Here is a 21016-nt window from a genome sequence, read left to right on the forward strand (position 1 = left end):
CCAGGGTCTGTCTAACTCCATGGAGGATGAACTGTGTTAAAGTATTGGCAGTAAGAAGTATGAGAAAACATAACATCTTGTTCTTTTTAAATGACTTCTTATGACATTGCTTGCCAGAATAAACATCGTAAGGGAGATTTTTCTCCAGTCTGCGTTACCCACTCCAGTCAGCAGATGGCGATGTGCGTCTTTCAGGATAATGCTTCTTGTGTGACGTATAATCTAGTGGACGAGATGGGCAGCTTCTTCAACAGCAACAACATGCTGATTTAACCACGCGGTAGCTTGCTAGTTAACATAAAACCGAAACATTGAAGCTTTTTAGACCAATCTTGTGTATATTACTCTTAGTGTTTAGAACAAAAATGTGTTTACGTTTTTACTAGTTAATTTAAACGTAATTTGCTTGTTAAATTTGCAAATGTGTTAAATTGATACTGCACTAAGCTAATCGTCCGGATCATGAGGTCACTAACCTCGACGGAGAAAGAAGCTGTGATGAAAGGAGAGGAAGAAGCTTTCAGAATGAAAAAGGAGGAAGAGGATGATATTACAGTGAAAGAGGTTGTCAAAAAGGAGGAAGATGCCATAACATTGGAAGAACATTTTAGAGTAAAAGAGGAAGAGGAGGCTATCTCAATAAAAGAGAAGAAGGAAGACGTTTTGGGAGTGAAAAAGGAGGAGACTGAATATCAGATTAAGACCAGTGAGTACTGTCTTACAAACAATAATTAATAACGGGCACAAAGTAGGCATTTGTTGAACCACCGTGGGGTTTTTAAGGGGCATTCTACTGACGTTCTACACTTGAATATGTTGTTCAGTACTGTAGGAATTGTTTAAGGGGCGATCCGCCATTGGTACACACATATTTTTGGGACTTTTAAATTAGATGTATTGAATTCTCCATGTGGTCTACATTAAAGTGCACCTCATCTAATATAACAGGCTTTTAAAATTCAATATTGGTGCATAATTTCTACTTAAATATCAAAGGGATGCAACAGGCCATTTAGTGGAACAACCCTTTAACATTTGCATCACAATATTTTATAAAATGATGATGTTAGACATATTCATGCCTTTTTGTAAGACTCTGTTGCTGTTCTCATTCACACAGGAGAGAGACATGACTATAGTGGATCCTCTGGGGAGCCTCAACAACATCCTGATGCTGACGAGGCAGAGAAGAGTCTCTCCAGATCAGAACACCAGATGGTACAGCTTGGTCTGGTCTAGCATACAGCTTGCTCTATCGGGGTCTGGGATGGGTTTCTGTAAAGCAGTTTATGACAACAGTGACCTCAGCATCCATAATGATATGTGTCTGTGTCCCCTCTTTATGGTTACCAGGACAATGCTAGCCCTTCCTCCCTCCTGGAGTCCTCGTGTCGTGCCTCTCCCGGTAGCGCCTTACTGGGTATGAAGAGGTTGTTTGTGCTGCTGGTGGACTGCAGGAAAACAACGGGGCTGAGTGGAACTGTGAGAGGAGGAGAAGAGAAGAAAGGATCAGATTTGACACATCAAAGTAAGTAGTTTAGTTTGAACAAATACAATCGATCTGCCCACTGGTATCTGTTACCAGGACAACCAGCAGAGTTCTGTTAGTTGACAGGAAGATAGACTGGTGGATATGGATGTTATGAATATCATAACACTGAAAAAGGATTCTGCCAATGAACAGAGAAAAACCAGTAGACCATATAAAACCTTGATGAAAGGTAGCTTTAGAGAGAAAGTTTCAAGATGATCCAATGTAAGTTTCGGTTCATGTTTTACAAAAACATTTTCTCAAAACATTATGGATGTTACATTGCCTGTCCCAGTCAACCACCCTATCTTTAAAAAACTGTAGAACAGGCAAGAACAATTCAAGACACTTCAATGTGGTCTGTATTGCTTCATTAACATCTGATATACAGAACTTGTTAAAAATGTCAAATACATATATTTGTTTAAAACAAGCTCCGTAAACCTTTTCTAAAAGCCATGAAATATGACTGAATGAAAAGCATTTCTTGTGAGACTTGGCCTCGGTCTGTGTAATGGACAAAATTCATTCATTTGTTCATGTGTAACTAACGTTAGTGTGCCAGTTTAGCCTCCATTGTCACTGTCCCCATACTGTGCTCAAACTAGTGATCCTCTGCTTCTCATCTCATCACATGTGACCGCTCTCCTTGACAATGAACCGATGGAGCTATAGAAAAGGTACCAGTTGGACAGCTCCATCTGTGACGTTTCAAGCTGGCTGTGGAGTGAGCATGCTCAGGCTGACTTTCCCACGGAATCGACCATATATGAACGCTGCCCTGCGTCTCCACCATTACATAATTCATGAAGCTGGTTGAGAGAATACCAAGAGTGTGCAAAGCTGTCATCAAGGCAAAGGGTGGCTACTTTGAAGAATCTCAAATTTAAAATATATTCTGATTTGTTTATCACTTTTTTTTTTGGTTACTACATGATTCCATTTGTGTTATTTCATAGTTTTGATGTCTTCACTATTATTCTACAATGTAGAAAATTGTAAAAAATAAAAACCCTTGAATGAGTAGGTGAGTCTAAACTTGTGACTGGTGCTATATATATACAGTATATCACAAAAGTGAGTACACCCCTCACATTTTTGTAAAAATTTGAGTATATCTTTTCATGTGACAACACTGAAGAAATGACACTTTGCTACAATGTAAAGTAGTGAGTGTACAGCTTGTATAACAGTGTAAATTTGCTGTCCCCTCAAAATAACTCCACACACAGCCATTAATGTCTAAACCACTGGCAACAAAAGTGAGTACACCCCTAAGTGAACAGCTCCAGTGGATATTCCTGCAGTCAGCATTGCCAATTGCACACTCCCTTAAAACTTGAGACATCTGTGGCATTGTGTTGTGTGACAAAACACATTTAGTGGCTTTTTATTGTCCCCAGCACAAGGTGCACCTGAGTAATGATCATGCTGTTTAATCAGCTTCTTGATATGCCACACCTGTCAGGTGGATGGATTGTCTTGGCAAAGGAGAAATGTTCACTAACAGGGATGTAAAGAAATTTGTGCACAGAATTTGAGAGAAATTAGCTGTTGTGTGTATGGAAGAATTCTGTTATTTCAGCTCATGAAACATGGGACCAACACTTTACATGTTGCGTTTATATTTTTTAGGAACATCTATCCAAAATATGTGACACAATTGTTTTATTTTCACCAAATTTGAGAGAAATAATCTTTTCACATAAATATTTATATTTTTTGGAACATCTACCCAAATTATCGTGACATTAATGGTAGTCAAAATATTAAATATGTGTCAATTAAAAAAAAATTAAAAGCCATTGTGTCGACCCTATTGACAACGGGAGATGTCACTGATGCGCTTTGTGCCTGTCTCCAAGTTTTGGACTTTACTTATTTTCGGTTTAAGGAAGTGTGTAGGTCACATTCATTATCATACAGCTATGAAGATTATATATTTAGATCCACCTGCTCGATAGGAATCCAGCGATGTCTGTCTTGAGTGTCATAGAACTGTCTAGTTGTTTGTGTTCCGACTTATAAAACAGAGATAATAATAGGTAATGTAAACATATCAGTAATTACCAGGAAACGTTACAACATAATTTGATTTAAAAATAACACCAAGATTATTTTGAATTATGAAATGTTTGAAAGCTGACCTCAGGACATTGAGGGATCTGATTTGGATTAAACCTCATAGCAAGGCAGTTTTTTATCATGTAGAGATTTCATTCAGGTCTCTCTTTAAATTAACACTGTTTATTGCAGGAGGAAAACCAAACTTGGAGAAACCAGAAACGTCCAAACCAGCAAGACAACACCTCTGCTCCCACTGTGGAAAGAGTTTTAACCAGTTCGTTAGCATGAGAAGACATGAGAGAATACACACAGGGGAGAAGCCACACCATTGCACACAGTGTGGAAAGAGTTTTAACCAGTTAGGAAACATGAAATCTCACGAACGAATACACACAGGGGAGAAGCCTTTCCATTGCTCCCAGTGTGGAAAGAGTTTTGGAGAGTCAGGAAACCTGAATGCTCACGAGCGAATGCACACAGGGGAGAAGCCTTACCACTGCTCCCACTGCGGAAAGCGTTTTAACCATTCAGGAAAGCTGAAAGAACACATGAGACTGCACAAAGAGGAGAACCCTTACAAATGCTCAGACTGTGGGAAGACATATTACTCATCATGGTCACTTAAACGTCATGTGAGAATCCACACGGGAGAATAATTACTTCTCTTAGGTTTTTCACATCACGTTGACTTAAAATTCATCAGAGAACATACACAGTGGTCCCGTTGTCTTATATTGTTGACTGAGAATGTGTTTACTTGTTTATACCAGATGAAATTGAATTGTACAAAGTATACTTAAACACATATTTGTGTGTTTTTATTAGAAAACATGAATTGAGTATGTAAGTTTGAATATAGAGTAGTATATTATTTTTTAATCTCTGACTGTGTTTATCTGGGTGTGTCATTCCTCCAGCACTACAGATAATCAAGTGATATTTGGATGTGATGCATTTGTTCCATTGTTGACATTTGCATTGTTGGCCCACTGATGATTTAATGAAATTAAAATGTTCAGACTCTGTAATGGAAAATGTTAATTGTATGTGTGTCCACATAACTGAGTATGTGACTAACCTTGTGAAAACTGTCCTATTGTAAGCTCCTGGTCTTGGGAGTATCATTCTGTGTTGCAAACCAATTTGCACCTGTGTCCTTGTATGAATAAAGTCCCGCCCAGGAATAGGAAACTATAAAGATATTTGCTAATCACTCAATGCTTCAGGAATTCAGACTGTCTACACTGCACTGTGTAACTCTGTTATTCTCTCTGAGCTCAGAAATAAAGAATCTTGGTTTGACTTGGACTCCAGCAGATCCTTAGTTTATAATATCCACCACAACTCTCCCACAGATTGCTGTGTATTATTGTCTCAATGAAGAGTTTCTCTTTCGACTTTCCTGGGGGCATTTACATTTACAAGCCTCCCACTGGTTGAATAAACATTGTTTCCACGTCATTTCAACAAAACAAATCCATGTGATGATGTCAGATCAGTGTCGACAACTGATTGGATTTGTAAAAAATCTGGTATTTTTATGTTTTTGTGTTTCACCCAACTGGCAACCTAAATCCAGTGACAGGTGACATTTTGTGTTTCACCCAACTTGCAACCTAAATCCAGTGACAGGTGACATTTTGTGTTTCACCCAACTGGCAACCTAAATCCAATGACAGGTGACATTTTGTGTTTCACCCAACTGGCAACCTAAATCCAGTGACAGGTGACATTTTGTGTTTCACCCAACTGGCAACCTAAATCCAGTGACAGGTGACATTTTGTGTTGATTTCATGTTGAATTCACTTTAGTTGACAACTCAAAGAAATGTAAATAGAAACTAGATGTTGAACTGACGTCTGTGCCCAGTGGGCTGGTTTGAATAAGCAGCAGGTGTTCTATCGCATTTTCAACTCTTCTCATTATATAGAAAACGTGCTCTGTAGCCAACAGCTCACAGATACAGTGCAGGTAATCTACATGATTACATGATGAGATTATTATTAGTAGTAGTAGTAGTGCACAACAAAATAACATTTGCTGTTAAATTAGTTTGCTGTTACATTTCAATGAAACATGGTGAAGCCCCAAAATTGCCCTTGGTAGAATAATGTGTTTCAGACATAAGGAAGTGGATGGCTGCAAACTTTCTACTTTTAAACTCGGACAAAACAGAGATGCTTGTTCTAGGTCCGAAGAAGCAAAGAGATCTTCTGTTGAATCTGACAATGAATCTTGATGGTTGTACAGTCGTCTCAAATAAAACTGTGAAGGACCTCGGCGTTACTCTGGACCCTGATCTCTCTTTTGACGAACATATCAAGACTGTTTCAAGGACAGCTTTTTTTCCATCTACGTAACATTGCAAAAATCAGAAACTTTCTGTCCAAACATGATGCAGAAAAATTAATCCATGCTTTTGTCACTTCCAGGTTAGACTACTGCAATGCTCTACTTTCCGGCTACCCTGATAAAGCACTAAATAGACTTCAGTTAGTGCTAAATACGGCTGCTAGAATCCTGACTAGAACCAAAGAATTTGATCATATTACTCCAGTGCTAGCCTCTCTACACTGGCTTCCTGTCAAGGGCTGATTTCAAAGTTTTACTGCTAACCTACAAAGCATTACATGGGCTTGCTCCTATCTTTCTTTCTGATTTGGTCCTGCCGTACATACCTACACGTACGCTTCGGTCACAAGACGCAGGCCTCCTATTTGTCCCTAGAATTTCTAAGCAAACAGCTGGAGGCAGGGCTTTCTACAATAGAGCTCCATTTTTATGGAATGGTCTGCCTACCCATGTGAGAGACGCAGACTCGGTCTCAACCTTTAAGTCTTTACTGAAGACTCATCTCTTCAGTGGGTCATATGATTAAGTGTAGTCTGGCCCTGGAGTGTGAAGGTGAACGAAAAGGCTCTGGAGCAACGCACCGCCCTTGCTGTCTCTGCCTGGCCGGTTCCCCTGTCCCCACTGGGATTCTCTGCCTCTAACCCTATTACAGAGGCTGAGTCACTGGCTTACTGGGGCTCTCTCATACCGTCCCTGGGAGGGGTGCGTCACCTGAGTGGGTTGAGTCAGTGATGTGGTCGTCCTGTCTGGGTGTCGTCCTTGGCTGTGCTTAGGCAAAGTGGGTGGGGTTATATCCTTCCTGTTTGGCCCTGTCCGGGGGTGTCCTCGGATGGGGCCACAGTGTCTCCTGACCCCTCCTGTCTTAGCCTCCAGTATTTATGCTGCAGTAGTTTATGTGTCGGGGGGCTAGGGTCAGTTTGTTATATCTGGAATACTTCTCCTGTCCTATTCGGTGTCCTGTGTGAATTTAAGTGTGCTCTCTCTAATTCTCTCTTTCTCTCTTTCTTTCTCTCTCTCGGAGGACCTGAGCACTAGGACCATGCCTCAGGACTACCTGACATGATGACTCCTTGCTGTCCCCAGTCCACCTGGCCGTGCTGCTGCTCCAGTTTCAACTGTTCTGCCTTATTATTATTGGACCATGCTGGTCATTTATGAACATTTGAACATCTTGGCCATGTTCTGTTATAATCTCCACCCGGCACAGCCAGAAGAGGACTGGCCACCCCACATGGCCTGGTTCCTCTCTAGGTTTCTTCCTAGGTTTTGGCCTTTCTAGGGAGTTTTTCCTAGCCACCGTGCTTCTACACCTGCGTTGCTTGCTGTTTGGGGTTTTAGGCTGGGTTTCTGTACAGCACTTTGAGATATCAGCTGATGTATATAAATAAATGTGATTTGATTTAGATTTGAATGAGTAGGTGTGTCCAAACTGTTGACTGGTCCTGTATATAAACTGTAATACTGGGATGCAAACTCAAAATGTAATACATTTCAACTCTATATCTGACATGTCTTCTGTTGTTTTGAAGATCTGCTTTATTACTTACTCACTTTTAGTGAGTTTGGTATATGTAGGAGGGCCAAGCACAGGAAGTAGCTCTTTTCACTAGTTTAGTTGGAATAGAGTCCAGTATGTAGCTTGAAGGTTTAGAGGCCATGACTATTTTAATGGAATGTGTCAAGAGATACAAGATTTTAAAAAATCTAGTGTTTCCATTGATCTGAGGTCAGTTTCGTGCAGACTCAGGACAACTGAGTTTTGGAGAAATACGCAGATGCAAAGAGTAATTTTATTTTCTAATGATCGTGAATTAGAATAATCATTTTATTTCCATGATTCCAATAGTTCACCCAAGTGTTTTTGCTCTAAATCACAAGTTAAATCGCAATTGCAACATTTGGTAAAAAATTAAGGCCTAGATTGTTTGCCCATATCGTGCAGCCCTACGTGGCCGTATGGAAATGATCTCAAATTAGTGCAGGAAATGCATAAAGTGATCAAAATGCAGAACATTTATTTTTGGCTGAATTGAAAGACCCATTTAAATCCCTTAGAATGTTTGTGTTGTCACCCCAGGGTCACAATACTACTCATAAAGAACATTTACAATGTTTGTGTTGTCACCCCAGGGTCACAATACTACTCATAAAGAACATTTACAATGTTTGTGTTGTCACCCCAGGGTCAGAATACTACTCATAAAGAACATTTAGAATTTAGAATGTTTGTGTTGCCACCCCAGGGTCACAATACTACTCATAAAGAACATTTACAATGTTTGTGTTGCCACCCCAGGGTCACATTACTACTCATAAAGAACATTTAGAATTTAGAATGTTTGTGTTGCCACCCCAGGGTCAGAATACTACTCATAAAGAACATTTAGAATTTAGAATGTTTGTGTTGCCACCCCAGGGTCACAATACTACTCATAAAGAACATTTACAATGTTTGTGTTGCCACCCCAGGGTCACATTACTACTCATAAAGAACATTTAGAATTTAGAATGTTTGTGTTGCCACCCCAGGGTCAGAATACTACTCATAAAGAACATTTAGAATTTAGAATGTTTGTGTTGCCACCCCAGGGTCACAATACTACTCATAAAGAACATTTAGAATGTTTGTGTTGCCACCCCAGGGTCACAATACTACTCATAAAGAACATTTAGAATTTAGAATGTTTGTGTTGCCACCCCAGGGTCAGAATACTACTCATAAAGAACATTTACAATGTTTGTGTTGTCACCCCAGGGTCAAAATACTACTCATAAATAACATTTAGAATGTTTGTGTTGCCACCCCAGGGTCACAATACTACTCATAAATAACATTTAGAATGTTTGTGTTGTCACCCCAGGGTCAGAATACTGCTCATAAAGAACATTTAGAATGTTTGTGTTGTCACCCCAGGGTCAGAATACTGCTCATAAAGAACATTTAGAATTTAGAATGTTTGTGTTGCCACCCCAGGGTCAGAATACTACTCATAAATAACATTTAGAATGTTTGTGTTGTCACCCCAGGGTCACAATACTACTCATAAAGAACATTTAGAATGTTTGTGTTGTCACCCCAGGGTCACAATACTACTCATAAAGAACATTTAGAATGTTTGTGTTGTCACCCCAGGGTCAGAATACTACTCATAAAGAACATTTAGAATGTTTGTGTTGCCACCCCAGGGTCACAATACTACTCATAAAGAACATTTAGAATGTTTGTGTTGTCACCCCAGGGTCACAATACTACTCATAAAGAACATTTAGAATGTTTGTGTTGTCACCCCAGGGTCACAATACTACTCATAAAGAACATTTAGAATGTTTGTGTTGTCACCACAGGGTCACATTACTACTCATAAAGAACATTTAGAATGTTTGTGTTGCCACCCCAGGGTCACATTACTACTCATAAAGAACATTTAGAATGTTTGTGTTGCCACCCCAGGGTCACATTACTACTCATAAAGAACATTTAGAATGTTTGTGTTGCCACCCCAGGGTCAGAATACTACTCATAAAGAACATTTAGAATGTTTGTGTTGTCACCCCAGGGTCACATTACTACTCATAAAGAACATTTAGAATGTTTGTGTTGTCACCCCAGAGTCACAATACTACTCATAAATAACATTTAGAATTTAGAATGTTTGTGTTGCCACCCCAGGGTCACAATACTACTCATAAATAACATTTAGAATTTAGAATGTTTGTGTTGCCACCCCAGGGTCACAATACTACTCATAAATAACATTTAGAATTTAGAATGTTTGTGTTGCCACCCCAGGATCACAATACTACTCATAAATAACATTTAGAATTTAGAATGTTTGTGTTGCCACCCCAGGGTCACAATACTACTCATAAAGAACATTTACAATGTTTGTGTTGCCACCCCAGGGTCACATTACTACTCATAAAGAACATTTAGAATGTTTGTGTTGTCACCCCAGGGTCACAATACTACTCATAAATAACATTTAGAATTTAGAATGTTTGTGTTGCCACCCCAGGGTCACAATACTGCTCATAAAGAACATTTAGAATGTTTGTGTTGTCACCACAGGGTCACATTACTACTCATAAAGAACATTTAGAATGTTTGTGTTGCCACCCCAGGGTCACATTACTACTCATAAAGAACATTTAGAATGTTTGTGTTGTCACCCCAGGGTCACAATACTACTCATAAAGAACATTTAGAATGTTTGTTTTGCCACCCCAGGGTCACATTACTACTCATAAAGAACATTTAGAATGTTTGTGTTGCCACCCCAGGGTCACATTACTACTCATAAATAACATTTAGAATTTAGAATGTTTGTGTTGCCACCCCAGGGTCACAATACTACTCATAAAGAACATTTAGAATGTTTGTGTTGCCACCCCAGGGTCACAATACTACTCATAAATAACATTTAGAATTTAGAATGTTTGTGTTGCCACCCCAGGGTCACAATACTACTCATAAATAACATTTAGAATTTAGAATGTTTGTTTTGCCACCCAAGGGTCAGAATACTACTCATAAATAACATTTAGAATTTAGAATGTTTGTGTTGCCACCCCAGGGTCAGAATACTACTCATAAATAACATTTAGAATTTAGAATGTTTGTGTTGCCACCCCAGGGTCAGAATACTACTCATAAATAACATTTAGAATGTTTGTGTTGCCACCCCAGGGTCACATTACTACTCATAAAGAACATTTAGAATGTTTGTGTTGTCACCCCAGGGTCAGAATACTACTCATAAATAACATTTAGAATTTAGAATGTTTGTTTTGCCACCCCAGGGTCAGAATACTACTCATAAATAACATTTAGAATTTAGAATGTTTGTGTTGTCACCCCAGGGTCAGAATACTACTCATAAAGAACATTTAGAATGTTTGTGTTGTCACCCCAGGGTCACAATACTACTCATAAAGAACATTTAGAATGTTTGTGTTGCCACCCCAGGGTCACATTACTACTCATAAAGAACATTTAGAATGTTTGTGTTGTCACCCCAGGGTCAGAATACTACTCATAAATAACATTTAGAATTTAGAATGTTTGTTTTGCCACCCCAGGGTCAGAATACTACTCATAAATAACATTTAGAATTTAGAATGTTTGTGTTGTCACCCCAGGGTCAGAATACTACTCATAAAGAACATTTAGAATGTTTGTGTTGCCACCCCAGGGTCACAATACTACTCATAAATAACATTTAGAATGTTTGTGTTGTCACCCCAGGGTCACAATACTACTCATAAAGAACATTTAGAATGTTTGTGTTGCCACCCCAGGGTCACAATACTACTCATAAATAACATTTAGAATTTAGAATGTTTGTGTTGTCACCCCAGGGTCACAATACTACTCATAAAGAACATTTACAATGTTTGTGTTGCCACCCCAGGGTCACAATACTGCTCATAAAGAACATTTAGAATGTTTGTGTTGCCACCCCAGGGTCACAATACTACTCATAAAGAACATTTAGAATTTAGAATGTTTGTGTTGCCACCCCAGGGTCAGAATACTACTCATAAATAACATTTAGAATTTAGAATGTTTGTGTTGCCACCCCAGGGTCAGAATACTACTAATAAATAACATTTAGAATGTTTGTGTTGCCACCCCAGGGTCACAATACTACTCATAAATAACATTTAGAATTTAGAATGTTTGTGTTGCCACCCCAGGGTCAGAATACTACTCATAAATAACATTTAGAATGTTTGTGTTGCCACCCCAGGGTCACAATACTACTCATAAATAACATTTAGAATTTAGAATGTTTGTGTTGCCACCCCAGGGTCAGAATACTACTCATAAAGAACATTTAGAATGTTTGTGTTGTCACCCCAGGGTCAGAATACTACTCATAAATAACATTTAGAATGTTTGTGTGGCCACCACAGGGTCACAATACTACTCATAATTAACATTTAGAATGTTTGTGTGGCCACCACAGGGTCACAATACTACTCATAAAGAACATTTAGAATTTAGAATGTTTGTGTTGCCACCACAGGGTCACAATCCCACTCATAAAGAACATTTACAATGTTTGTGTTGCCACCCTAGGGTCACAATACTACTCATAAAGACCATTTAGAATTTAGAATGTTTGTGTTGCCTCGCTAGGATCACAATACTACGAGATAGAACCTGTTGTATGAGATAGAACCTGTTGTATGAGATAGAACCTGTTGTATGAGATAGAACCTGTTGTATGAGATATAACCTGTTGTATGAGTAAGAACCTGTTGTATGAGTAAGAACCTGTTGTATGAGATAGAACCTGTTGTATGAGATATAACCTGTTGTATGAGATAGAACCTGTTGTATGAGATATAACCTGTTGTATGAGATAGAACCTGTTGTATGAGATATAACCTGTTGTATGAGATAGAACCTGTTGTATGAGATAGAACCTGTTGTATGAGATAGAACCTGTTGTATGAGATATAACCTGTTGTATGAGAAAGAACCTGTTGTATGAGATAGAACCTGTTGTATGAGATAGAACCTGTTGTATGAGATAGAACCTGTTGTACGAGATAGAACCTGTTGTACGAGAAAGAACCTGTTGTATGAGATAGAACCTGTTGTATGAGAAAGAATCTGTTGTATGAGATAGAACCTGTTGTATGAGATAGAACCTGTTGTATGAGATAGAACCTGTTGTACGAGATAGAACCTGTTGTACGAGAAAGAACCTGTTGTATGAGATAGAACCTGTTGTATGAGAAAGAATCTGTTGTATGAGATAGAACCTGTTGTATGAGATATAACCTGTTGTATGAGATAGAACCTGTTGTATGAGATAGAACCTGTTGTATGAGATATAACCTGTTGTATGAGATAGAACCTGTTGTATGAGATAGAACCTGTTGTATGAGATAGAACCTGTTGTATGAGATAGAACCTGTTGTACGAGATATAACCTGTTGTACGAGAAAGAACCTGTTGTATGAGATAGAACCTGTTAAAGTTCTGCTTCACAGCACCTATACAAAATCACGATCCCACAACCTAAGGTGGAAAAAAAGGGCTGCCTAAGTATGATCCCCAATCAGAGACAACGATAGACAGCTGCCTCTGATTGGGAACAGGCCAAACAAAAGAAACAGGAAAACTAAATCACACCCTAACCAAATAGAGAAATAGAAAAGCTCTCTAAGGTCAGGGCGTGACACCTAATCGCTGTAATATGCGGAAATGTCACAACCACTACAGGGAGGTTGTATGGATTCAGTGAGTAAATCAACCACTATCACCTACTCCCGTGGGTTTCTGCTCTCTTTCCCAGATAAAGACAGCATGGCAGCATGACAGCATGACAGCATGGCAGCATGACAGCATGGCAGCATGGCAGCATGGCAGCATGGCAGCATGGCAGCATGACAGCATGGCAGCATGGCAGCATGGCAGCATGACAGCATGGCAGCATGGCAGCATGACAGCATGGCAGCATGGCAGCATGACAGCATGGCAGCATGGCAGCATGGCAGCATGACAGCATGACAGCATGGCAGCATGGCAGCATGACAGCATGGCAGCATGGCAGCATGACAGCATGGCAGCATGGCCAGATGGTTGTTCTACAAAATCAACAAACAAAAAAAGGTGAACTAAGAAGAAGCCAGAGGCTCAAGAGGTGTTATCAGGAACAGATTACGGAGGCGGGGAAGAACTCACCCGCTCCGGGTGATCACCCTGTCAAAATGTGCAGGTCATTAAATAACAAACTGGACGAGTTAGCGGCTACTCATGGCTACTATATTGTGATCACTACATCTGATGGATCTGGATGCTGCTTTTAAAACCCATTTCTGCAGCATTAGTAAAAGATATGATCAAACCATGTTGATGATTTCATTCCTCTACTGTTTGTAATGACCCTGGTAGGTTGATTGATAACCTGAACCAGGATACAGACACTGGGTACAGTTGGAAGTTTATTCCTGAGTAGGCAGCTTGATGAGAGCCAGTCAATATTTAAATCACCCAGAAAAATATACTTCTCTTGTTGATATCATATACATTATCAAGCATTTCACACATATTATCCAGATACTGACTGTTAGCACTTGGTGATCTATAGCAACTTCCCACCAGAATGGGCTTTAGGTGAGGCAGATGAACCTGTAGCCATATGACTTCAACAGTATTTAACATTATCCAGATACTGACTGTCTATAGCAACTTCCCACCAGAATGGGCTTTAGGTGGGGCAGATGAACCTGTAGCCATATTACTTCAACAGTATTTAACATTATCCAGATACTGACTGTCTATAGCAGCTTCCCACCAGAATGGGCTTTAGGTGAGGCAGATGAACCTGTAGCCATATGACTTCAACAGTATTTAACATTATCCAGATACTGACTGTCTATAGCAGCTTCCCACCAGAATGGGCTTTAGGTGAGGCAGATGAACCTGTAGCCATATTACTTCAACAGTATTTAACATTATCCAGATACTGACTGTCTATAGCAGCTTCCCACCAGAATGGGCTTTAGGTGAGGCAGATGAACCTGTAGCCATATTACTTCAACAGTATTTAACATTATCCAGATACTGACTGTCTATAGCAGCTTCCCACCAGAATGGGCTTTAGGTGAGGCAGATGAACCTGTAGCCATATTACTTCAACAGTATTTAACATTATCCAGATACTGACTGTCTATAGCAGCTTCCCACCAGAATGGGCTTTAGGTGAGGCAGATGAACCTGTAGCCATATTACTTCAACAGTATTTAACATTATCCAGATACTGACTGTCTATAGCAGCTTCCCACCAGAATGGGCTTTAGGTGAGGCAGATGAACCTGTAGCCATATTACTTCAACAGTATTTAACATTAGATCGTCTCTAAGCTTTACAGGAATGTGGTTCTGAATATAAACAGCAACACCGCCTCTGTTGGCATTTCTGTCTTTTCGGTAGATGTTATAACCATGTGTTGCTGCCACTGTATCACCAAAGGTTTTTAATGCTTATCAGAGGTAGACTCACTCCTGTTATTTACATTGGAGCTGATAGTATAGGGTGAGCTGCATGAAGTGGTCTTACTGCTATTGCACACTGCCTCAGTGCTAACAGTGTAACAATGGTTTATGATTACTCATGATTACTGCTTACAATAGCTGTAGGACAAACAGATGTATTCGGTGCAATTAGGGGTACATAAATTAAATGACTTATATTGTGTTTTCCAATACACCTAAAATCATGTACATTTGATGCAGCATTATGATGACTCGTTGTCACAATGGAAGGGATTAACTGAGCTGATCTTGGATCAAGAGAGCCAAGATGATTAGGATCATTTACCAGTCATTGTTTCAACACAGCCTTGAAAAGCGTGGACACAGTCCAGGAGCCAAGAAGATTTGGATGGACTCCGTCATTCCTGTAGAGTATCGTCTGTTTCCAGAAAGTGTCAAAGTTATCAATAAAAGTGACTCCAGCAGAGCTACAATTGTCTTTTAGCCAGGTGTGTAATGCCAGGACTGTTTTGCATTGAGGAGTACACCACATCAGTCACTGGCTTTAGAAATAAGTGCATTGAGGACGTCGTCCCCACAGTGACTGTACGTACATACCCCAGCCAGAAGCCATGGGTTACAGGAAACATTCGCACTGAGCTAAAGGGTAGGAGCTGCCGCTTTCAAGGTGCGGGACTCTTTAACCGGAAGCTTCTAAGAAATCCTGCTATGCCCTCCGACGAACCATCAAACAAGTCAATACAGTCATACAGGGCTAAGATTGAATCGTACTACACCGGCTCCGAAGCCCGTCGGATGTGGCAGGGTTTGCAAACTATTACAGACTACAAAGGGAAGCACAGCCACGAGCTGCCCAGTTACACGAGCCTACCAGACGAGCTAAATCACTTCTATGCTCGCTTCGAGGCAAGCAACACTGAGGCATGCATGAGGGCATCAGCTGTTCCAGACTAGAATATATGCCATTTAGCAGACACTTTTATCCAAAGGGATTTGCAGTCATGTGTGCAAACACTTTAAATATGGGTGGTCCCAGGAATCAAACCCACTACCCTGGTTTGAATAGCACCATACTCTACCAACTGAGCTACAGGACCACAAGGAATGATCAAGGAATGACGCAGATAAACACACACCACACACACAGCCTGAGTTTGAAAAATCTAATTTAATCAAAGACGTAACATTGAAACTGACATACTCCATATTTAGTTCAAATAAATGCTATTTGTCACATGAATACAACAGCTGTAGACCTCACTGTGAAATGCTGAATACAACAGGTGGACTTCACTGTGAAATGCTGAATACAACAGGTGGACTTCACTGTGAAATGCTGAATACAACAGGTGGACTTCACTGTGAAATGCTGAATACAACAGGTGGACTTCACTGTGAAATGCTGAATACAACAGGTGGACTTCACTGTGAAATGCTGAATACAACAGGTGGACTTCACTGTGAAATGCTGAATACAGCAGGTGGACTTCACTGTGAAATGCTGAATACAGCAGGTGGACTTCACTGTGAAATGCTGAATACAGCAGGTGGACTTCACTGTGAAATGCTTACTGACAAGCACTTAACCAACAATGTAGTTAACAATGTAGTTTACAAAATAAACAAAAGAAAAAAAAGTAACACAATAAAATAACAATAACGAGGCAAAATACAGGAGGTACCAGTACAGAGTCAATGTGGAGGCTGTATACAGGAGGTACCAGTACAGAGTCAATGTGGAGGCTATATACAGGAGGTACCAGTACAGAGTCAATGTGGAGGCTATATACAGGGGGTACCAGTACAGAGTCAATGTGGAGGCTATATACAGGAGGTACCAGTACAGAGTCAATGTGGAGGCTATATACAGGGGGTACCAGTACAGAGTCAATGTGGAGGCTGTATACAGGAGGTACCAGTACAGAGTCAATGTGGAGGCTATATACAGGAGGTACCAGTACAGAGTCAATGTGGAGGCTATATACAGGGGGTACCAGTACAGAGTCAATGTGGAGGCTATATACAGGAGGTACCAGTACAGAGTCAATGTGGAGGCTGTATACAGGGGGTACCGGTACAGAGTCAATGTGGAGGCTATATACAGGGGGTACCAGTACAGAGTCAATGTGGAGGTTATATACAGGAGGTACCAGTACAGAGTCAATGTGGAGGCTGTATACAGGGGGTACCGGTACAGAGTCAATGTGGAGGCTATATACAGGAGGTACCAGTACAGAGTCAATGTGGAGGCTATATACAGGGGGTACCAGTACAGAGTCAATGTGGAGGCTATATACAGGAGGTACCAGTACAGAGTCAATGTGGAGGCTGTATACAGGGGGTACCAGTACAGAGTCAATGTGGAGGCTATATACAGGGGGTACCAGTACAGAGTCAATGTGGAGGCTATATACAGGGGGTACCAGTACAGAGTCAATGTGGAGGCTATATACGTGGGGTACCGGTACAGAGTCAATGTGGAGGCTATATACAGGGGGTACCAGTACAGAGTCAATGTGGAGGCTATACACAGGGGGTACTAGTACAGAGACAATGTGGAGGCTATATACAGGGGGTACCAGTACAGAGTCAATGTGGAGTCTATATACAGGGGGTACTAGTACAGAGACAATGTGGAGGCTATATACAGGGGGTACCAGTACAGAGTCAATGTGGAGGCTATATACAGGAGGTACCAGTACAGAGTCAATGTGGAGGCTATATACAGGGGGTACCGGTACAGAGTCAATGTGGAGTCTATATACAGGGGGTACTAGTACAGAGACAATGTGGAGGCTATATACAGGGGGTACCAGTACAGAGTCAATGTGGAGGCTATATACAGGAGGTACCAGTACAGAGTCAATGTGGAGGCTATATACAGGGGGTACCGGTACAGAGTCAATGTGGAGGTTATATACAGGAGGTACCAGTACAGAGTCAATGTGGAGGCTATATACAGGAGTTACCAGTACAGAGTCAATGTGGAGGCTGTATACAGGGGGTACCAGTACAGAGTCAATGTGGAGGCTATATACAGGAGGTACCAGTACAGAGTCAATGTGGAGGCTATATACAGGGGGTACCAGTACAGAGTCAATGTGGAGGCTATATACAGGGGGTACCAGTACAGAGTCAATGTGGAGGCTATATACAGGGGGTACCAGTACAGAGTCAATGTGGAGGCTATATACAGGGGGTACCGGTACAGAGTCAATGTGGAGGCTATATACAGGAGGTACCAGTACAGAGTCAATGTGGAGGCTATATACAGGGGGTACCGGTACAGAGTCAATGTGGAGGCTATATACAGGGGGTACCAGTACAGAGTCAATGTGGAGGCTATATACAGGGGGTACCGGTACAGAGTCAATGTGGAGGCTATATACAGGGGGTACCAGTACAGAGTCAATGTGGAGGCTATATACAGGGGGTACCAGTACAGAGTCAATGTGGAGGCTATATACAGGGGGTACTAGTACAGAGACAATGTGGAGGCTATATACAGGGGGTACCGGTACAGAGTCAATGTGGAGTCTATATACAGGGGGTACTAGTACAGAGACAATGTGGAGGCTATATACAGGGGGTACCAGTACAGAGTCAATGTGGAGGCTATATACAGGAGGTACCAGTACAGAGTCAATGTGGAGGCTATATACAGGGGGTACCGGTACAGAGTCAATGTGGAGGTTATATACAGGAGGTACCAGTACAGAGTCAATGTGGAGGCTATATACAGGAGTTACCAGTACAGAGTCAATGTGGAGGCTGTATACAGGGGGTACCAGTACAGAGTCAATGTGGAGGTTATATACAGGGGGTACCGGTACAGAGTCAATGTGGAGGCTATATACAGGAGGTACCAGTACAGAGTCAATGTGGAGGCTGTATACAGGGGGTACCAGTACAGAGTCAATGTGGAGGTTATATACAGGGGGTACCGGTACAGAGTCAATGTGGAGGCTATATACAGGAGGTACCAGTACAGAGTCAATGTGGAGGCTGTATACAGGGGGTACCAGTACAGAGTCAATGTGGAGGCTGTATACAGGGGGTACCAGTACAGAGTCAATGTGGAGGTTATATACAGGGGGTACCGGTACAGAGTCAATGTGGAGGCTATATACAGGAGGTACCAGTACAGAGTCAATGTGGAGGCTGTATACAGGGGGTACCAGTACAGAGTCAATGTGGAGGTTATATACAGGGGGTACCGGTACAGAGTCAATGTGGAGGCTATATACAGGAGGTACCAGTACAGAGTCAATGTGGAGGCTATACACAGGGGGTACCAGTACAGAGTCAATGTAGAGGCTATATACAGGGGGTACCAGTACAGAGTTAATGTGGAGGCTATATACAGGGGGTACCAGTACAGAGTCAATGTGGAGGCTATATACAGGGGGTACCAGTACAGAGTCAATGTGGAGGCTATATACAGGGGGTACCAGTACAGAGTTAATCTGAATAACTTCAACATGGACAATATGAGAACACTGATGGCTCAACATGGTTTTCTGAGGGATGACGGCTTCATATTCATTCCATATTCTCTGCTCAACAACACTGACTGAGAATCAATCTGGTTGATTCTCTGCTCACAACAAACTTTGCTGTGTCCAGGCTGTCACTTCTGTCATCAGCTACTAACATGGTTTTCTGAGACTGGATGACGGCTGCCTGCTCCCTCTTCCATAGTGGGAACACTGCTAGCTCAACATGGGCTTCCTGGTTATGAAAGAAAGTGTGGTGGTCAATGGTAGCCACTCTCATTGTTTGAAGCAGTTGTGGTCTTTGTTGGCATGTATCCAGACCCCAGAATGGTAGTAGAAAGGAGCCTGTTCCCCGCATGCTTCCTCACAATCATTGGCTGCATCGACCACTCCCCCAACTGACCACAGGACCAGCACTACTGTCTGACCTTCATTCCTACAGCCTTCATCTCCGTCCCTGGAGTCTCTTCACTGTCTGATCTTCATTCCTACAGCCTTCATCTCCGTCCCTGGAGTCTCTTCACTGTCTGATCTTCATTCCTACAGCCTTCATCTCCATCACTGGAGTCTCTTCACTGTCTGATCTTCATTCCTTCAGCCTTCATCACCGTCCCTGGAGTCTCTTCACTGTCTGATCTTCATTCCTACAGCCTTCATCTCCGTCCCTGGAGTCTCTTCACTGTCTGATCTTCATTCCTACAGCCTTCATCTCCATCACTGGAGTCTCTTCACTGTCTGATCTTCATTCCTTCAGCCTTCATCTCCGTCCCTGGAGTCTCTTCACTGTCTGATCTTCATTCCTACAGCCTTCATCTCCGTCCCTGGAGTCTCTTCACCGAGTAAGTATAGATAGTATAAGAAACCTCTCCCATTCTACTTGTCTATTATCTTTGTTTAGAAATAGTCATTTGTGTGACCTACTGATTTTCCCTACAATTTATTTATTTTTCAATGCCAACAGACAATTTGTGTCATGTATTGTCATGTTGTGTCTTTCTGTCCTTTCCTTTCACCCTGTCTCCCTCTGCTGGTCGTATTAGGTTACCTTTTCTCCCCCACTTTCCCCCAGCTGTTCCTTGTCTCCTCTTGACTACCTCGTCACCCCTTCTCCCACCTGTTCCCCTTTTCCCTCTGATTAGTCCCCTATATCTCTCTCTGTTTTTATTCCTGTCCTTGTCGGATTCATGTTTGTTGTGTTTCATGCCTGAGCCAGACTATCGTCATGTTTGCTGTAACCTTGTCCTGTCCTGTCGGAATCTGCCGGTCTATCTGAGCCTACCTATGTTTGGTTATTAAAGAAGCTCTGTTTAAGTTAGTTCGCTTTTGGGTCCTCATTCACTCACCGTAACAATTTGTTAGTTCGTTTGACATGGTGGGTTCTTTTTGTGTCAGTAAAAATGTATAAGCGAGAAATGGCTGTGGAAACTCCTTTATGCGCAAATATTTATATAATAACCATCATATCTTAGTTAACTTGGAGTCACGTGATGATATGTTGTGTGGTCCTCCCACTACGACTTGGGAACCCATGCAGTTTATTAGGCTACAGATGAAATA

At 41.3% G+C, this 21016-nt stretch overlaps 1 protein-coding gene across 1 annotated transcript; it reads left to right on the plus strand.

The window, feature by feature from the left end:
• The first annotated feature begins 212 nt into the window (after window positions 1-212).
• Window positions 213-4623, plus strand: LOC110515089 (uncharacterized). Its single transcript, XM_036947960.2, has 4 exons — window positions 213-706; window positions 1121-1218; window positions 1354-1528; window positions 3788-4623. Exons 1-4 carry the CDS (start codon window positions 463-465, stop codon window positions 4252-4254), a joined length of 984 nt encoding a protein of 327 aa, XP_036803855.2. The 5' UTR covers window positions 213-462; the 3' UTR covers window positions 4255-4623.
• Window positions 4624-21016: the final 16393 nt, after the last annotated feature.

Source organism: Oncorhynchus mykiss, chromosome 13, assembly GCF_057628025.1.
Source record: "Oncorhynchus mykiss isolate SJ-2025 chromosome 13, ASM5762802v1, whole genome shotgun sequence".
Classification (NCBI taxonomy): Eukaryota; Metazoa; Chordata; class Actinopteri; order Salmoniformes; family Salmonidae; genus Oncorhynchus; species Oncorhynchus mykiss.

What these genes read in the sequence shown, in the direction of transcription:
- LOC110515089 (XM_036947960.2), top strand. Translation starts at nt 463, where the DNA reads ATGAGGTCACTAACCTCGACGGAGAAAGAAGCTGTGATGAAAGGAGAG. An exon ending in CCAGATCAGAACACCAGATG is followed by an intron (nt 1,219 to 1,353) that starts GTACAGCTTGGT and finishes TATGGTTACCAG; the next exon opens with GACAATGCTAGCCCTTCCTC. An exon ending in ATCAGATTTGACACATCAAA is followed by an intron (nt 1,529 to 3,787) that starts GTAAGTAGTTTA and finishes TGTTTATTGCAG; the next exon opens with GAGGAAAACCAAACTTGGAG.